This window comes from Doryrhamphus excisus, linkage group LG12 (genome assembly GCF_037039965.1).
Source record: "Doryrhamphus excisus strain RoL-2023G ecotype Guam linkage group LG12, RoL_Dexc_Guam_v1.1, whole genome shotgun sequence".
In the NCBI taxonomy this organism is placed as follows: domain Eukaryota; kingdom Metazoa; phylum Chordata; class Actinopteri; order Syngnathiformes; family Syngnathidae; genus Doryrhamphus; species Doryrhamphus excisus.
The window spans coordinates 16,684,770-16,701,808 of record NC_136368.1 but is presented as its reverse complement, the minus strand read 5'-3'; the positions used below and the strand labels follow the sequence as shown (position 1 = coordinate 16,701,808).

The window sequence follows — 17,039 nt, the reverse complement described above, 5'->3', positions numbered from 1 at the left end:
CCAGGCAGAATATTAATGCACTGATAGCTGGACTGAAGTCAGTCAAAAACTATGATGCCAAGTAGCTGTCAAAGAAGTAACCAAAACAATAAATGTTCTGTCACTAAAGACCACTCAACCCCATCCAAAGAACTACAGACCTCTCATTTAAGGTCGTGTTCACCATAAGAAAGACACTGGCCAAAAAACTTTGCAAGATAAAAGGCACTGCTGAACAAAAAGGCTCATCTCAATTTTTGCCAGAAAATATCTTGATGGGCCCATTGCAGCGATACGTCTGGATGTGGCAGATTTGCCCCTTAGAGAAATACAAGAAAATGGACCAAACTTAATAAAAATGTCTATTTTTATTATGTCAAAGTCAATAAATTCTGTTTGTAAAATGTTAACTGTCAAATACAATCAAATGTTTTTTTTCCAATTACCTGTGAAAGGTAATTGCGTGATTTGATGATCCGTTTGCCCTTACCACAGGCTGTCCGCCATGTTGTCTGTTTAAGACAGTGCTTCTCAAACGTAGTCACTCATTTCACACCAATTTGATCCCATCATTTCAGACTGTAATCCTAATGCATTTCAATATGATTTAAGCTTCCTTCACTGGTCTATGAAGTCCATGCTTGAAATGTTGTTGCAGATCTCAGTTGAGCTGTTGCTGGAAATGGGGATGGGAGACTGACGCCGTACATCAAGAACAAACTACAGGTGATAAGAAAAGAAAACACATTATTTGTTTGAATAGATCCACTCCTTACCAAATAACACATGGCAGCTAGAAATGGACAATACAAACAAACAATAAATTTACCAATCAACAGAACGACTCTTAGTGACCTATGGAAGCCGGCGGTGGTGGTCTGTTTTTCGGTTTAAATAGAACTTAATCTTGAGACAGCTGCTTACAGCCCATTTTTAATACAATATATGTATTATTACGTACGTGGTCTGGTATCTTGTATGAAGGTTGGAACCATCCTTTGATTCTCTTCTTCTGAAAGAGGATGATGTATGCGATGAGCGGTATGACAACAACCAGGACAATTACAACTGCGACTATTGCTTCCATTTTTTTTGTTGCTGCACCTGGAAAACACACAGGGGAGGCACTGATTATCATGCCTATGTGTTGTTGTTTTTTTTTAATAGTTGTACTGTTAGGAAGTTTAGTGAATGAATAGTTCAGGGGGAATGAAACATTATTTTCACACATGGATTGGACACAACAGTGGCAAAATCAACACCTGAACCCTATTGAGAATCTTTGGGATATGCTGGAGAACACTTTCAGTGGTCCAATCGATACAATACAACACAATATAATTTGAAGGGCAAGTCACTCATGCAGCACAAAAGCAATCTAAGCAGAGTGGTCTGTTAACCCCATCACAACAATGTTTTTTTTTACTTGTCAGAATTAGGCTTGAGAGTAATTTCAATGCCATAAAAAACGGCCACTAGGTGGCAGAAGTTCATCATGAGAGGAAGGAGAACCGCACATGACAGGAAGAGGAACTTCTGCTTTTATAATAAAGGTATTTCCATATAATAAAACCTTTTTCCCTCCCTTAAACAGATGCCTTTATCAAGACAAAAATGGTTCGATCCAGAGCATGAGTCAAAGCAGATCCTAAAGCAAGGGCCATTTACACACACACACACACCGGTACACACAGAGACACATGCAGATAGACACACCCACCCACAATTTTTGTTTCCATGTTTGTTCCTAAACTTATTCTTAAAATTAACAATAGAAGACATCCACTTCTTGTTGCCAAGTCCAAATGAGTGCAACACAGAAGAAATGTATGTGATTCTTAAGGATAACCTCCCCAGACAAAGAGAACATAAAGGATAAGGAACTTTTTAAAATGTACACATGGATTATTAAACATAAATGGAGACTTACTTGAATGGGGGATGGCTTTGCACTGGGTGCAGCTAGCCACTCCGATAGGCGTATCGAAGTAAGTGTACTGCACACTTGCACAGTAATGCTCTCCATCCTTTAAATTAGGAATGGGCACTGAAGACACAGCATCTTCATATGCCTGTTGAAAAATAATATTTTAAAATATTAAAAGAATAATGAAAATAATGCTATTCTGGCCTTCTCTGTTAATTTTCATGTTGATTATGCTAAGTTGACTATTTGCAGCAATACTATTTAACACATTTTTAAGACCTTTGAAAATTGTATTTAAGACGTTTTATGAGAACATAATATACATCAATTACAAATAAGTTACATGACAAATATGCCTATCATTATTCAAACGCTGGATATGCTGGATGTCTTACCTCTAAGGGTTCTCCTTCCTTCCCAAAGTAAATCCTGTGTTTCACATGGTAACCTTCCAGAGAAATCCCACTGTTTCTACTTAAATGAACGATCAAGGTGCCAGGATTTGCACTTAAGACAACTTCAGGGCTACACGAGTTACCTACAGGAGGAGGAAAAAAACAAACAAAATCAAGAATGATCATCTGATGATGACTGGGGAAGATGACTATGAGGGAGATTGTTCTGAATAGCTTTAAATCTGTATCTTTTAATATAAATAGTTTACAGTAAGGCACAAAACATTAAATTCCATTTGTTTAGCCTCCAAGACTAAATGGACAGCTTTACAGAAAGTAATGATAAGGGGAGGTGATTTCAATTTTTTTTACTGAATGAAAAAAAAAACATGCTTACCTTGACTGCTACAGGCTCTGGCTATTTCTGAAGTCAATCCACGCCTCTCTGCTAGCACACCAATCAGAGCACAGCCATGGTCTGCCTCCGCTTTCATGAAATTGACATTACAGGAAGTGGAAGACATCTGCTTGCATGTTGGGACGTCTTTCCATTGATCAGCATCAAAGCTGAATTATAAAAAAAAAAGATAGCGGACTGTATTTTACAATGAACCACCTTATTTAAAACAATCACAAGCCTAAACACAGTTATAGTTTCTAGGTTAGTTTTATTTCACAGCATGCTGGCTTTTCAAAGAGAGATTGATTGAGTCCTTCTAGTGTATATAACCGTTTTAACAATTTTCAGACATGAAGTGTTGTTGGGAGTTCAGATCCAAGTTTTAGCTTGTTGCGGCAAATTTCAGGATCCCTCCAAATCCAGTGCTCAATTTCATGATTGTTTCTTTGTGTTTTATGCTACTCCCGTTGACCTGCTTTTTGTACACTTTTTGCAGTGGGATTTATCTTCTGTTCTGTCTGACCCTACTGCTCTGTTCGTTGATTGTGAACAAATACAGATTACACTGTTGTACAGACACACACGTAACCTCACCTGTGGTACCAAACTGTGTAGGTGACGTTGCGCTCTTCCTTGGCAGGGGTCCATGTCAACTGCCAGTTGTTAAGATGGACATTCTGTGGCGGACCTGGAGGAGCCTCGCTCAGTACTGGGACACATTAAAATGAAAGGTGAAACACAATGAAAAGCAATCAACTTACAATTTTACAAGGGACAAGATTATAATTAATGCAAAGTGCAGGTTTTCAGAATATTCAGATTTTGATCTTGCATCAAAGGACGCACGGTGACCTAGCGATTGGGGGTGGTGGATGGATGGATGGATTGGAACCGACATGTAAAAACGTGACCCAACACGTATCGTGTCACTGCAACTCGGGGGGAAGCCAACAGATAACCAAAACCAAAGGGAAACAAACACGTTCCCGCGAAAACAAGACTGGATAACTTTATCAGAAAATTGTCTAGTATAGGACTGCAGTCAAGTCATCGAGACAAATAGCACTTTACTCACGCACCTTTGGTGACGAGGAGAAAACACAATACAAGCATAACCATCGTGGCCGTGTCATTTCACCTAAAATCGGTTACTAAACAATTGTATGTCCAAATATTGCTGTCTTAATGTCTCTTGGTTTTCATTTGAATTTTTAAAGTTGTCAGAGCTACCAGACAAGGCAAACGCTAGTGTTGTAACGCTACTTCCTTCTATTTCTTCTTTTGGGTGCTTGACAAGTACCACAATCGTGCAATACCGCCATCTACTGCTCCGGAGCCTGAAACGGCGTATTTTTTTAAATATAAAATGTCCCTTTGTAGAAATGTCTGACTAAAATGGTATGTAATTATTGCAAAGAATACCGCATTCAATTGTCACATAGGTGCTCAAGTGCCATAGGATTACCATATTTTGATAACCAAAACCAAGACACTAAGCTGGCAATAAGATGCTCAAATATGTCTTATAATTTCAATATATCATTTTTTTTTTTTCAATTAACACCATAAATACTGTACACCAGTAAGATATCAAAGCTCTGTTGCAAGAAAGCAAAAATGGAACCTACACGCACCTTGGCCTGCCTCACTGTCCCTGTGACAGCTCAAAAGTGGTCAGGTAAAGTGTCCCTGGACCCATTCACCCGGTTCTCCTGATCAACACCCTGGCTAAGAGGGCGAGGCATTTCACCTGGAAGAATATCCAGCAACGGCGGGGTCCAGGGCTGCGGGCGCCATCAACCTTGAATTGAGCTCACATGTTGCCAAAAAGTGCAGTTAAACGATGAAGCACACATACAAGAATGTATTCATGCAGACTGATTTGGTGTAAGAATACAATCAGACAGGTTTTGTTAGCATTATTTTCATTATGTCTGACATGGAAGATAAGTGTTCATTGTTGATAGGTCTTCATGCATCACACTGGAGCAAATTCATTCAATGACATGCACAAACATGCATTAGTTATATGCACAAACAACAAAAACGGTCCTCAATTCCCGATTCCCGAACGATCTCACAATTCCCTCCTTTTTATTTCAAATTTTAGTAATGAAATAACATGTTTTAGAAACTGCCGCAAAAAATGTATGTCAGGACAGACATGTCCCACATGCAAAAATTCAGCAAAGATGAGTCGGCCTAAATTCCTCCACAGCATTGTGAGAGACTCATTGCAAGTTATCACAAACGTTTGATTGCAGTTATTGCTGCTAAAAAATATGAGCTCAGGAAGGAAGCAATGAGTGGACCCCTCTCTCTGCAAACACGTCTTGTTTTGCTTCTCAATACTGCATGACACCCCATCCTCCCCCACATACTGGTGGTCAAACTGAAGGACCTGGGTTTTTCACACTTGCGTGTCCATGTGGATCCAAAATGTCTTGGTTGGTCGCAGCCAGAGGGTTTGAGTGGGCCACCACATGTCCACGGCCCTGAACCTCAGCACTTGTTCCCCAAAGGCTGTGTGTGCCCAGTCCCCTGTGTTTCATAGTTTTTCCCTTTAATTTACTCCTCTTTGACATAAGAGGCAGTCACTGCTGCATATATAGCTAGAAAGCTAACACAATAGCCTCCCATTTATTTATTCTAAACCAGCTAGGAAACTCTGGTCCTTCCTGTGGCAGGGGGGTTGGTTTCTGCTGGCTGGGACCAGATTTTGGCACCTGAAGAGGACTGAATGTTGTTGCTCCGCTGCTGGCTGCAGCTGCTTTCTGTGGAGTAAACTCCAGAGTCGTTGCTTCTTCTTTTATTCTGATGACTACATCGACCACTGCAAAACAAAACAGGAAGCACATTCTGTTAACTAGATACAATCACACAATTACAAGTGGCTGAGCTTAGGTGCCAACACAGTAGTCGTCAACGTGTGTGCGTGCATATATGGCAATATTTTCTGCATAATTTTGTGCAGGTTTGTGAGTTTGTCCTACAAATTGTTCATATTTGCCAAATTACAGCAGGACGTAAACTACATTTCATTTAGCAAAACAACATAAATGTGTATTCAAGCAACTAAAACGTCTGTTTTCAGAATATGTCCCCTTTAAAATGATTATTACTTAAAAGCAATTGTACAAAGTAATCAGTTGACCTGCTATATGATTCCGGGCCTGAGGTGAGCACAGTCGGTACCTCCAAGGGAAGACAGGAAAATTCTGGACGTTTTGCACATATTGTTACTTTATCACGAAATAGCTCTGCTTCTGAGCCCAGGGATAGTAGACAAGGAGTATCCGATCCAAAGGAGTCATGAAGATACTGAAAAGACATATAGTATATACAGTAGAAAAAAAGATTGAAAATGTGGGATATTCATAGAAGAGGTGAAAATAATACTACTAATAATACGTACCTCTTGAAAGAATGGCGGAAGTTGGATCATGGGGTAGAGAGTTGCCTTCAAGGTCATGAAGAACTTCAATAAAATATACAAGAGGGGCAGCACAACCACAAAACCTATCACCAAGGAGCCCAGGGAGTACAATAATATCTGCCACAATGGGATAGTGCCTGTTAAAGGTAGAAAACACAAAAACGATGATTACTGTGGACGTTCACATTGTCATGTATCCACTGAATCACATTTTGCTATCATGTGGCCATTGTCAAAGAGCACAGAGAGATTAACTCAACCAGACTACCAAACTGTTAATAAAAGATTTGTCAAGTTAGCCTAAAAAAATATTGACAAAATGTGAGTTTAGGATGCAGAACTATGTCACCACACATGCTTAAAACATTTTACCTTTGGTCTGAATGCATTGGGCTGAGGTAAACGTGCTGCTCTTATTGTAGAGATCATAACGTGACCGGACCTTCACACAGTACCATGTCCAAGATTTCAGGTTTGGCAGAGTCACCATGGAAACTTTGCTGTTCAAAATCTGGGGTTTTATTTCCTGAAAGACGAGTACAAAATACTGTATGTATTAGGTGCCTTTTAGAAAGCAGCACACTTTTGTTTTCAGCCAGACACAAAGCATGAAAAGGGTATGATTAGGCCTGTCACAATATCAAAATTTTGATAATTGTGCTACAAAATATTGTCCATCCATCCATTTTCTACCGCTTATCCAGGTCAGAGGTCGTGGGGGCAGTAGTGTCAGTACAACAGTCAATTTTATTGCAAATGCAGAAATCTGAGGAGAGTTTTGGAGGGGTACCAATCACTCATGGATTTTCATAATTTGCTGGTAGGCATGGAACTCAACTCCTGCGAAAATCTACTGTATAGGTCTTAAAATTTTACATTCTTTTTTTTAATTTTAATGATAATTGGGAATTCCTACCTGTGTGTCTACATTGTACTCCCAGTACAAGATGTTGTAGTACAACTTGGAAATTTCATTCTTCATGGAGCGGTTTGAACTGGTCAGCGGATCAACGACGTAAACACTGAGATTGCTTTCATCAGCATCCAGGTCCACTTTTGATGGAGGACCGATTACAGCTAGAAGTCAGAAAACAAAGGATATCAGAGAACTTGTGACTTTATTGTTATTATTTATTTATTACACTGTACAGTGGAAACAAAAAACTAAACTGCCATCTCCAGTCTACTTATTTAGAGAACTGGCAAACTGAGCCACTGCTCCATACATTATGCAATATTTTACCACCTTTCTCACCATGCTTATCAGGACAAAATTCTTTCAGCACCCAGTTGGAGTAATTGGCATTTATTTTGGCACGAACACGGAGCACATAGACACCCAGATAATGAATGCCACACCCAGAAAGGTCACATGACTTGTAAGCTGTGTTATCACAGGCTACGGCCCATTTGTGCCTTTTCTTGGATTCCAGCTTGAACTTCCTGCAGAAACAAAGAAAACCTTTATTAATGACCATCAACTTGAAACACTGCAGTATTCCAGCAGCTGGCAAACTGATTTTGTCAGAGTTCGGTTTGGATTTCAGTGCTGAAGAAAGTAGTTCCAGCTAGTTGCTGGGGACAGTTAAGTTATTATTTTCTCCTATCACTTCGCACTCCTGCCTGTCCAGTGTTAGGCACATTTGCTTCACTGGTTTCACAGCGTTTACCGCTGAGATAGTGAAAGTAAACAGTCAGCAAATGATTTTCAGTGGCCTATACCTGTCTCTTACAATTACATTATCCTACTCATAGAATAAAAGATGACAAATCAAACCAAAATCAAGAGACTACTTACCCTATACATTGTGCAGAGAAAGAAACAGCTTGACCGTTTGAAATACTCTCATCCCAATCCCACTTCAGCGTGTAATGGGTGTTCAACGTAATCAAGTGTACATTCTGTGGTGGAGGCAGCCCTGCTCTCACTAAAACCAACCACAAAAAAGACGGGATACATTAGTTCACAGGCCGTGCCATATATGTGTTTGCTTGTTATGACTATGCAATTTAATCCAAGGTGCAAAGGTAAGAAAAGTTCCAAAGAACAAACAGGATCTTTTCCAGAAGCTGGAGGAACTTTAGTGGGGAAGTCTGCGCTCATCTGCCATGCTTAACCTCTACATGTTCTAAACTGGTGTTCTCATATCTCCCAAGAGAGCTGAGAATCACGTGATTGCCATCCAGCCAATAAATGAGGATCAATCAATACTGTCTATCTATCTCTATCTAATATATCACTATATTTATGAACAACTGCGTTTCATGTGCAACCAAGTCAGCTGTGGTTGTTTTGTCAGGCTTCTGATAGGCAACATGCAAGTGGCAGCCAGTGAGTGTGTTTTAGGTGGACAGACATTTTTTTCCGTTAAAAGAAAACTACATTATCTATAAATTTGCCCAGTCATCCACAATCTTTATGTGAGACATTTATGCTCCATTGTTTACAACCCACATTACTGTGTACCCATTATTAGTGTGTGTGTACATTTGTTTTGCCCCGTTTCGGTGCGAAAGTCCCAAAATGTGTGAGTAAATTGTAAGTGTGTGTACAGTTTTTTTGATGTTTATCCTAAACGGCCTCCCGTAAAATCCAGAATCTTTAGAAGTTGAAGTTGTTGCAACACGGCGATGTCACAAGGAAAGTAAACAATGTCGTGTTTCGCTAAACACCCCAGGGTCTGCATAGGCCTCTAGTATACATCTCAGTATTTTAGTAAGCCAGCAAAGCACACAAAAATGGAACTTACCATATTGGAGCCAACAGAGAAGGACAATGAAATGACCACGATATATGTGTTTAAACGAGCCCATTTGTTGTGTCTCTTAGAGTCGAACTGGGTTTTCAGAAATATATTCTCCGAATGTGTCGATAACTGCAACCATACAACACTATTAAACCGCAAAATATGTCAGAACCAAAGAGGCTGCTCTCATACGAAATAGTTTGCTTAGGACAGGAAGGTCCGCCATGTTGATTGTAACACGTGACCTGGGCGGGGCTCACCAGCTCCGAGATGGGTGTAAAATAAAGTTACCACAATGCGTCACCTTCGATTAAATGAATGAATGTTACTTATTGAACAGAATTAAAAAGAGCGGAAATATAATGCGTCTATATTTTTTTTTAGAAAAAGCACTCACATTTTTTAGACATAAACTTTAATACACACAAAAAGAATCTCTTGATAGTATGTCAGTGTGTTATATTATATGGACAATTAACTTAGTGTTTACACAATGCAACATTTTCAGTCATGGTGTGTAGTAGTTGTTCTGCAACAAATTCATTCCATTCATTAATTTTCTACTGCTTATTCTCACGAGGGTCGTGGGCATTCTGGAGCCTATCCCAGTTGTCTTCGGGTGAGAGGCGGGGTACACCCTGGACTGGTCACCAGCCAATCACAGGACACATATAGACAAACAACCATTCACACTCACATTCATACCTATGGACAATTTGGAGTCGCCAATTAACGTAGCATGTTTTTGGAATGTGGGAGAAACATGCAAACGCCACACAGAGATGCCCGAACAGGTCTCCTAGTAGCTGTGTGGCCTGCACGCTAACCACTTGTTAAAAACAACTGGAAGCCCTGCTTGTCAGTCAGCCCTGCACATAATCACTCTGGACTGCATCCTGCACAGTTTTTCCTGTTATTCAGCGGTCCCTCGAGCAACTTTTCTGTTTTTCATGGTCTCACAAAGATGGTACTGTAACATCAAGTTTTCTGCCGTAGTAAGACACTGCCTCTTCCAACGACTTTCTGTTTTTCCGTTGACTCATTATCTGCAATAACTCTGACTGATTTGTATATCTCCTCACACTCTTAAAAATGCTGGGTTAAAAACAACCCAATCTGGGTTGTTTCCCAACCCAACGCTGGTTAAATATAGGACCAACCTCGCGTTGGGTTATTTTAACCCAACAAGTTGGGTTGGTTCTCTTAACCCAACAATTGGGTTGTACATTGGGTTGTTCATATGACCCAACGCTGGGTTCATATTTACTACACGGCTGGGTTATTTCAACCCAACAAGTTGGGTTGCCAATATACCATATATATATATATATATATATATATATATATAATTTATTTATTTTTATTGTATGCTAATATTATTAATAATATATTACAATGACACCAATGTAACAATAAAATATTTATTTATTATATATAATATATTTATATTACATTTCCAGAACATACAAATATAACAACTCACAACATTTCCTTCACATATGAACAAATTATGTCCAAAAAAATTACATTTTAAGAACGGGTGAGGGGGACAGCTATGAGAGAGTGATATATACATAGAACAAGAGGCTCTGTGAGCAGCAGCACAAATGGGTAGGCGATTGTGCCTGCTGCAAGTATTCCACCATGTTAGCTCCGACCTATGATGAGAAAAGAAAAAAAGGTAAGTATTTTGTAAGTATTTCTAGCAGTGCAGAGCAATTGTCATCAGCTCTCTACTGAAGCTATTTCAATATATATTCTACGGGGAGAAGTGTGACACCTGTAAAGTCAATGGCGTGTTCAACAATTTATTCAGGGGGTTTGGCCAGTCTAATGTTTGGTCTGTGGTTTATACGTCACACATCACTATGGAGTAACAACTTACACCAAGTTACAACTTGTAAGAATAGTGCTTCATGAAATGAGAAACAGCCAAATGTTACGCTGTCACACATTCCACGAAATACAATCGTTTCAAGTCGCTCCTCATAAAAAGAGTCCTGCTTTAAAACTGTGTAAAAGAACAACTGGAGTCATGTCACAATTCATTTACATTTTAATTTCTGTTGAAAGGTAAATTACTTACCAGCTTAACATCGATGAAGGCTCTCTTCACCTCCTGAATACTCGCCCGGGCCAATTTCCTGCCCTTTTTAAACACAGGCAGAGGGAGCAGGATGGGCAGCAGCGTCATGGGCAACTTCTCCCCTGGCATCTGTAGGACAATTATGGGTGTCATTACCAGATTGTTGAGAACACGAGTTTTAAATATTATAATATATTACAATTTTAGATAAAACTGTTTTCAATATGTTCCACTACTGTGCAGTGTTGTCGTATTGCAATCAACCCTAAAATAATATTGAGAAAATGTCTCGATTATGTTTACTTGGTCTATATTAAAACACAAAAACACACCCCAAACATTTTTTTTTACCAATTGGGATCATAATGTGTACCATAGAGGGTTTGTCATCATTGTCTCGAGCAGTGGTGAGCAAACTTTGACTTGCAGGCTGATATAACAGCAATATATATTGGAATCACAAGATGGCTCACCCTGTTAAAAATTTGGGTATTGGTACAAGCAACAGTGACTGACCCACCGCCATTTCTTATGTCTATAACATATAGCAGGCACAGTAGCTACTGTAAAACAATACCCATAAAATGAAGGCATGAAGATGACTTACCTTTCAATCAGCCCCGGTAGCTGCCACTCAGTCAATTTGGAACTGACAAACTCATCCATAGATACTTTTCAGCGAACTGAAACATCACAAAGAGGGTCCATAAGAACAAACATACCATGAAATGAAATAAGATTCAGTAGTCCAAACATTTATATGCAACTTACAAAACTGTCGTCGAATTCGCGCCCAAACTGATTAGTATACAGTGGACTATCGGTGGCTAACGGAAGCCCGCTAGCATGCAGCAGTCTAGCTTAAAAAAACACCGGTTCATCAGCACGCTCGTATTAATTCACGAGATTCTTTAACTTGATATCACATAAAATGGCAAATTGACGAGATAACTGACGTTGTCCTCATAACTATCACACATGTCTCTTGTAATTTCAACAACATAGTTTGGTTCCTACATAGCTCGCCAGCGAATGTGTTCGCTTGCCACTTTTGGAGGGAATGGAAGTTTGCTAAGGTTACCGATCGATTCCTCAAGCTAGTACTCAACAGTGCTTCACGAACTTACATTTTAACACGTTTATGAAGCGTTATATAATAATATAAAGTCATTTATACGGTAAAACAATAGTGGGAATGTAACAAACCTTGCTCCGTGCTGAAATTGGTCTCCTCAGATGAAATGTGGGGTCCGAACGAAGTAAGTTTTTGGGCGGGGCTTTGTTGCGCATGTCCAAAATTCTACCCAACGCTCTGGGTTGTCCAAAATAACCCAGCACAATATAATGGTAATCACAACCCAGCAGCAAATAACTCAGCACCCAACAGAGATAACCCAGCGAATTGGGTTCTCAGAATACCCAACTCAATAACAATAACCCAATTAAATGACCCAACAGGCTCAACCCAGCGATTGGGTCAAAAAAATAACCCAGCATTTTTAAGAGTGCAGGTTGGTCAGAGATCTTCATGGTCCAGTCGTGAGGCGAGTTCTGGGTTTCCAATAGATGCTGGAAAGAAACAGCAACCAAGTCAGGCTAAATGAGGTGTGATTACGTTGCTAGTACATAAACATTGTCACACATTTGTGTCACTTGCACCTGGACACAGTACTAAAACACACAAGTCATTATGCTTGGCATAGTGTATAATGTTTATATATACATAAACCCACAATCAAAACCAGCCCTACTTCCAAACATTGGTATCAAAGTGGGGGGGGATCTTGTACCAGGGCCATGGGGGGGACATGGGACATAGAGTGCAACATAGCAGGAATTAAATCATTACATTGCAATATATTGTCATATATTTTTCATTGTACTTTTCTTAAAAGCAATGTTAAAATGTCATCTCATGTCATAGACATGTATGGTCTCATCTTGTGGACCGAGTGTCTCGTGACACCCCCTACAATAGACTGATTCTGGACAGATAGTGTCCAGGTTCTACTGTGCTTCATTTTCTTCCAAAAAAAAACCCATACTTACCGAAGGCAGCACATCTTGCGGACAAAGAAGATGGGAAATCGTTTTCCTATAAGCCACTGCAATCACCACAAGGGTTACTGTTAAGGTCATGATGAAAAACGTGACCAGTGCCGGCACCCATGGAGCTTCCGGTTCTGTTTAAAGAACATGAATGAACTGACACAGAATTTGTTTATTTTACAATAAAAAAACAACAATGATGAGTGACGATGATATGGAATTTAATTGGGACAACCGGCGAAAAGTAAAAACTGAACCCAACTATGCGAATGTCTGCTCAAGAGTGTTTTGCTTGATTCCTTAACATTCAGCCCTCTCTGCAAAGAAATGTCCAATTTCTGAAAAGCAGATGAAAGGGCAAGGCATTCAGAGACTCCTGGCTCTGACGTTGATGCACTATGTACCCGTTTTTGAACACATCACTTCTATAAATGCTGCGTGCTACCATTGCTCAGTAGAGATAAGAACGCCAGTGCACTCAGTGACTATTAACGCCGGGGGTGGAGCTATGGCATGGCCAGGAGTGGCCGTGGCCATCCTTGGTCTGTTGATTACTTGCATGAACCATGATTACTTTGGATGGTTCTGGTCAGGTTTTCAATTCTGAAGCATGATTCAGTACATAAATCTCGGTTCTCTGAAACCACTATTGGTAAGGTAGGTTTACAGTCTGCTGATTGTGTTTTTTTTTGTTTGAAAAAGAAAAAAATATAATTTAGAGACAAAGAGGGATAGCACCTTTAGTTATGACAGCCCCTATAAAAACATAAAGAAACAATACAGACATTAAAATAGATGCAGCAAAAAGACACAAACCAGTGGTGGTGCTCTCACAGACAGTGCTGCTTGGAATGCTTAGCTTGGAGTTCCCCTTTGTCATCTCCCCTGCATTGATTTGGACCTGAACACAATACTTCGTCCAGAGGTCCAGTTTGCTCAAAATCACTCGGTTTTGCAGACTACTTATGCTTCTTGCCTGTGAGAAGCAAAAACAGTTAGCCTGTTAAATCTACTGCTGATGAAAAAGCCAGGAGAGTTCAGCCAAGTCTGATTTGGGGGCTTGTTTATGCTGCAGGAGCTTGCTTCTCCATCTCCAAACACTCTAATGTGGAAATAACTGGAAATAACTTCCTTTTTGTAGTGTTTATCTTCTTCCACTAAATAAATATTATGGATAGTGAAACAAGGGGTCACAATTTCACCTTTTCACTCTGGTCATCTTTCCAGTAGGTGATGTTGTAAGTAGCAGTACTAAAGACATCCCTGAGCGTTGAGAGCGCAAACACTGGATCTTCAATAGTAACATCAATTGTAGCCCCATTGGAAAAGAGCGAGACATTGGGTGACCCAATGATGGCTGAAAAGAAAAAGAAAAGAAGACCTTAGTGAAAACAAAAATGACAACGGGTCAAACATAGTGTAGTGGTTCACTCGGCTGACTTCCTTGCAACTAGCACCCATTCAGTGATGGTGTGAATGTGTGTTGTAAATCATTGCATGTCTCCATTTGGTCATTCCTTCCTTCATTCATTCATTCATTCTCTACCGCTTATCCGTACTGGGGCCTATTCCAGCTGTCTTCGGCCGAGCGGCAGAGTACACCCTGAACTGGTCGCCAGCCAATCACAGTGTCTCGATTTGTTTTCTCAGTCAATCTTTTCATTAACAGGTTTGATTCCCCGTCCGGCCATCTCTGTGTGGAGTTTGCATGTTCTCCCCGTGTGTGGGTTTTCTCCGGGTACTCCGGTTTCCTCCCACATTCCAAAAACATGCTAGGTTAATTGGCGACTCCAAATTGTCCATAGGTATGAATGTGAGTGTGAATGGTTGTTTGTCTATATGTGCCCTGTGATTGGCTGGCGACCAGTCCAGGGTGTACCCTGCCTCTCGCACAAAGACAGCTGGGATAGGCTCCAGCATACCCGCGACCCTAGTGAGGATAATCAGTATAAAAAAATTGATGGATGGATTGGCTAAGTAAACAAAAAATACATAATTAAAAGAGAATAAATACTTATATAAGAGACATAACAATACATCAATATGACTCACTATCAATGTCCATGGTAATATTGTTACTTTCCACCCAAGGAGAGCTCTCTGCCCCCCGCTGAGCGTGCACTCTGGCTGTATACGTTCCGTACATGCTGAGGGGGAATTTAAGGCTGCTGAAGTCACATTCAAGTGTTGAAGTGTTCACACAACCCACTCGGTACATTGTGACAGAGGTCCTGTGGAGGTGGAAGTTGGGTAGGGGAGCAGGTGGGGTGGAAAAATACAGCTACGTCATATCTTCATAAGAAACAAAACGCTGTGCTTTTATGACCTGTTCGCCCTTGCTCATGGAGACATTATCATTGTCATTACGACTGTCTGTGAATGTACTGTAGCTTGCTGTTACAACTCCATACAGTCGGTGGCAGTATGCATCGTACCACCGCTTCTTAACACACTTCATTAGCATCTGCCAGAGAATAAGAAGATGTAAAAGAAAAAAATCATAGCCAAAGTAAATATTGTCATCATACTGTAAAGACCTCAGTTCAAATGTGTGTGCAAACAAGCGGTGGTCTGAACTGTTTGTGTTAGACAACAAGGCTAACCTTTTCAGGTGTGCTGAGCTGCTTTTGATAAAGGTCAGGCTAAACGATACATACAATGATTCTGCAGTAGTTGTAGTTAATGTATGTACAGTCATCCCTCGCTACATTGTGGTTCGAACATCACTCCCTCGCTCTACTGTTTTATTCTTAATAATTGTTATAATTGTTGTTTCGTAGTTGACTATGGCCTATTATTAGTCAAAAATATTAAAAGACAAGTTGTATGTAGCATTTGGGATGAGCAAGTACACCACTATCTGTATGTGTTCACACATCTAAATTATCTGTACACACAATAAACCAGAAATGGGTGGAGCTTAAATTGGTACATTATTTTAAGTCTGAAATTGCCATGGATTGATCACAAGTTGCTATATTTATTGTTCATTATTCATCTATGTGTACTGTGTATTTGATCTCAGGACTTAATAGTTTTTAGTATCAACTCTTCTGCAACTTTGAGTTTTCGTTTTAGTTACTTTATGCTTTTGTTTTCTGTACTATAATTACGAAAATATTGTTAATTGAAAAAAACTGCATCCTACTTTGCGAAAATTTACTCACCAATTAACCGTGACAAACAAGGGGCAACAGTATAAAATAATACTATTATTATATAATGTAGGTATTAATATAGTATGCAATATGTCTTACAGGATTACATTACTATCATTGTGGTGATTCCGTGCTTACATTAAAGAGACTTACTTGACCTCAGTGGTGTAGAGAAGACCACCGGTTAGACTCTCCGGTGATGAATCCCACCTCAGCACCAAATTCATGTTTATGGAAGTTAGGCGGACATTACTTGGAGTGTTGAGAGCAGCTAAAAATCACAAGATATTCACAATGCAATATTGGGATTACACACACAACGCTAAAGATGACATTGCATTCGTTTTGGCTACATGAATATGAACTTGGAAGTGAAAACGAAACCTTAGGACCCTCTCGCCGTCACAGGTGGTATATTTGATCATGAGCTGCGCTACAATACAAAAGCATCATAATTCAAATTACCTCTGGATCCACCAAGTATAAACAACACCAGTACAGCATTTAAAGAAGTTGACGGCATATCGAAGAATATCTTTCATCCAGCTGATTTCGTGTATTTCCTGGAAGCCTGTGTTGATACAGGAGGTGGCCGCCAAAGACGTTACGTAGATAAGACTGGTCATTACTCGCATGGAGCAGAAAGTTCGCCATGATGGTAAGCAGCAAGAGAGGAGCGCGGGGCTAGGTTCACGTCGATGTACGAGTGTATATCACTAACTCGGAGCAGAGTGTAAAATAAAATATGTATATATGTGTGTAAAATGTACTTTAATGTAGCGTTCTTGTTAACTTTGACGCCAGTTCAGATTGCACACTTGTCTCTCCCTCGCTTTCGTTCTCTCCCAGAACACACTTCCTC

General features: G+C 39.9%; 3 protein-coding genes and 1 long non-coding RNA gene across 4 annotated transcripts; all 4 read right to left on the bottom strand.

The window, feature by feature from the left end:
- Positions 1-334: 334 nt before the first annotated feature.
- Positions 335-4,009, bottom strand: LOC131136002 (uncharacterized). Its single transcript, XM_058082448.2, has 7 exons — positions 3,781-4,009; positions 3,296-3,410; positions 2,699-2,868; positions 2,302-2,444; positions 1,910-2,051; positions 941-1,083; positions 335-699 (listed from the first exon to the last, which is right to left on the bottom strand). The coding sequence occupies exons 1-7, from the start codon at positions 3,818-3,820 to the stop codon at positions 598-600; spliced, it is 855 nt and encodes a 284-aa protein (XP_057938431.2). The 5' UTR covers positions 3,821-4,009; the 3' UTR covers positions 335-597.
- A 479-nt stretch (positions 4,010-4,488) lies between these two features.
- On the bottom strand, positions 4,489-9,122 carry LOC131136000 (interferon alpha/beta receptor 1a). The gene is made up of 8 exons (XM_058082446.2): positions 8,888-9,122; positions 7,936-8,065; positions 7,393-7,580; positions 7,054-7,214; positions 6,510-6,663; positions 6,117-6,274; positions 5,856-6,022; positions 4,489-5,534 (listed from the first exon to the last, which is right to left on the bottom strand). The coding sequence occupies exons 1-8, from the start codon at positions 8,949-8,951 to the stop codon at positions 5,360-5,362; spliced, it is 1,197 nt and encodes a 398-aa protein (XP_057938429.2). The 5' UTR covers positions 8,952-9,122; the 3' UTR covers positions 4,489-5,359.
- A 176-nt stretch (positions 9,123-9,298) lies between these two features.
- On the bottom strand, positions 9,299-16,800 carry LOC131136001 (interleukin-10 receptor subunit beta-like). The gene is made up of 8 exons (XM_058082447.2): positions 16,643-16,800; positions 16,331-16,448; positions 15,072-15,250; positions 14,222-14,376; positions 13,836-13,995; positions 13,020-13,153; positions 12,481-12,539; positions 9,299-9,965 (listed from the first exon to the last, which is right to left on the bottom strand). Exons 1-8 carry the CDS (start codon positions 16,698-16,700, stop codon positions 9,863-9,865), a joined length of 966 nt encoding a protein of 321 aa, XP_057938430.2. The 5' UTR covers positions 16,701-16,800; the 3' UTR covers positions 9,299-9,862.
- LOC144901576 (uncharacterized) lies at positions 10,347-12,169 on the bottom strand. Its single transcript, XR_013629632.1, has 3 exons — positions 11,578-12,169; positions 10,971-11,099; positions 10,347-10,542 (listed from the first exon to the last, which is right to left on the bottom strand). It is a non-coding gene; the product is annotated as an uncharacterized LOC144901576 (long non-coding RNA).
- Positions 16,801-17,039: the final 239 nt, after the last annotated feature.

Excerpts from the sequence above, each read along its gene's own strand:
- LOC131136001 (XM_058082447.2), bottom strand. The coding sequence starts at position 16,700 with ATGCCGTCAACTTCTTTAAATGCTGTACTGGTGTTGTTTATACTTGGT. Across the intron at positions 15,251-16,330 it reads CTCTACACCACTGAGGTCAA|GACCTCTGTCACAATGTACC; the intron begins GTAAGTCTCTTT and ends CCACCTCCACAG. Across the intron at positions 13,154-13,835 it reads CTGTGAGAGCACCACCACTG|AACCGGAAGCTCCATGGGTG; the intron begins GTTTGTGTCTTT and ends TTCTTTAAACAG.
- LOC131136002 (XM_058082448.2), bottom strand. The coding sequence starts at position 3,820 with ATGGTTATGCTTGTATTGTGTTTTCTCCTCGTCACCAAAG. Across the intron at positions 3,411-3,780 it reads TTTTCTCCTCGTCACCAAAG|TACTGAGCGAGGCTCCTCCA; the intron begins GTGCGTGAGTAA and ends AATGTGTCCCAG. Across the intron at positions 2,052-2,301 it reads AGGAAGGAGAACCCTTAGAG|GCATATGAAGATGCTGTGTC; the intron begins GTAAGACATCCA and ends ATTTTTCAACAG.
- LOC131136000 (XM_058082446.2), bottom strand. The coding sequence starts at position 8,951 with ATGGGCTCGTTTAAACACATATATCGTGGTCATTTCATTGTCCTTCTC. Across the intron at positions 7,581-7,935 it reads TTCTCTGCACAATGTATAGG|GAAGTTCAAGCTGGAATCCA; the intron begins GTAAGTAGTCTC and ends TTGTTTCTGCAG. Across the intron at positions 7,215-7,392 it reads ATTTTGTCCTGATAAGCATG|CTGTAATCGGTCCTCCATCA; the intron begins GTGAGAAAGGTG and ends TCTGACTTCTAG.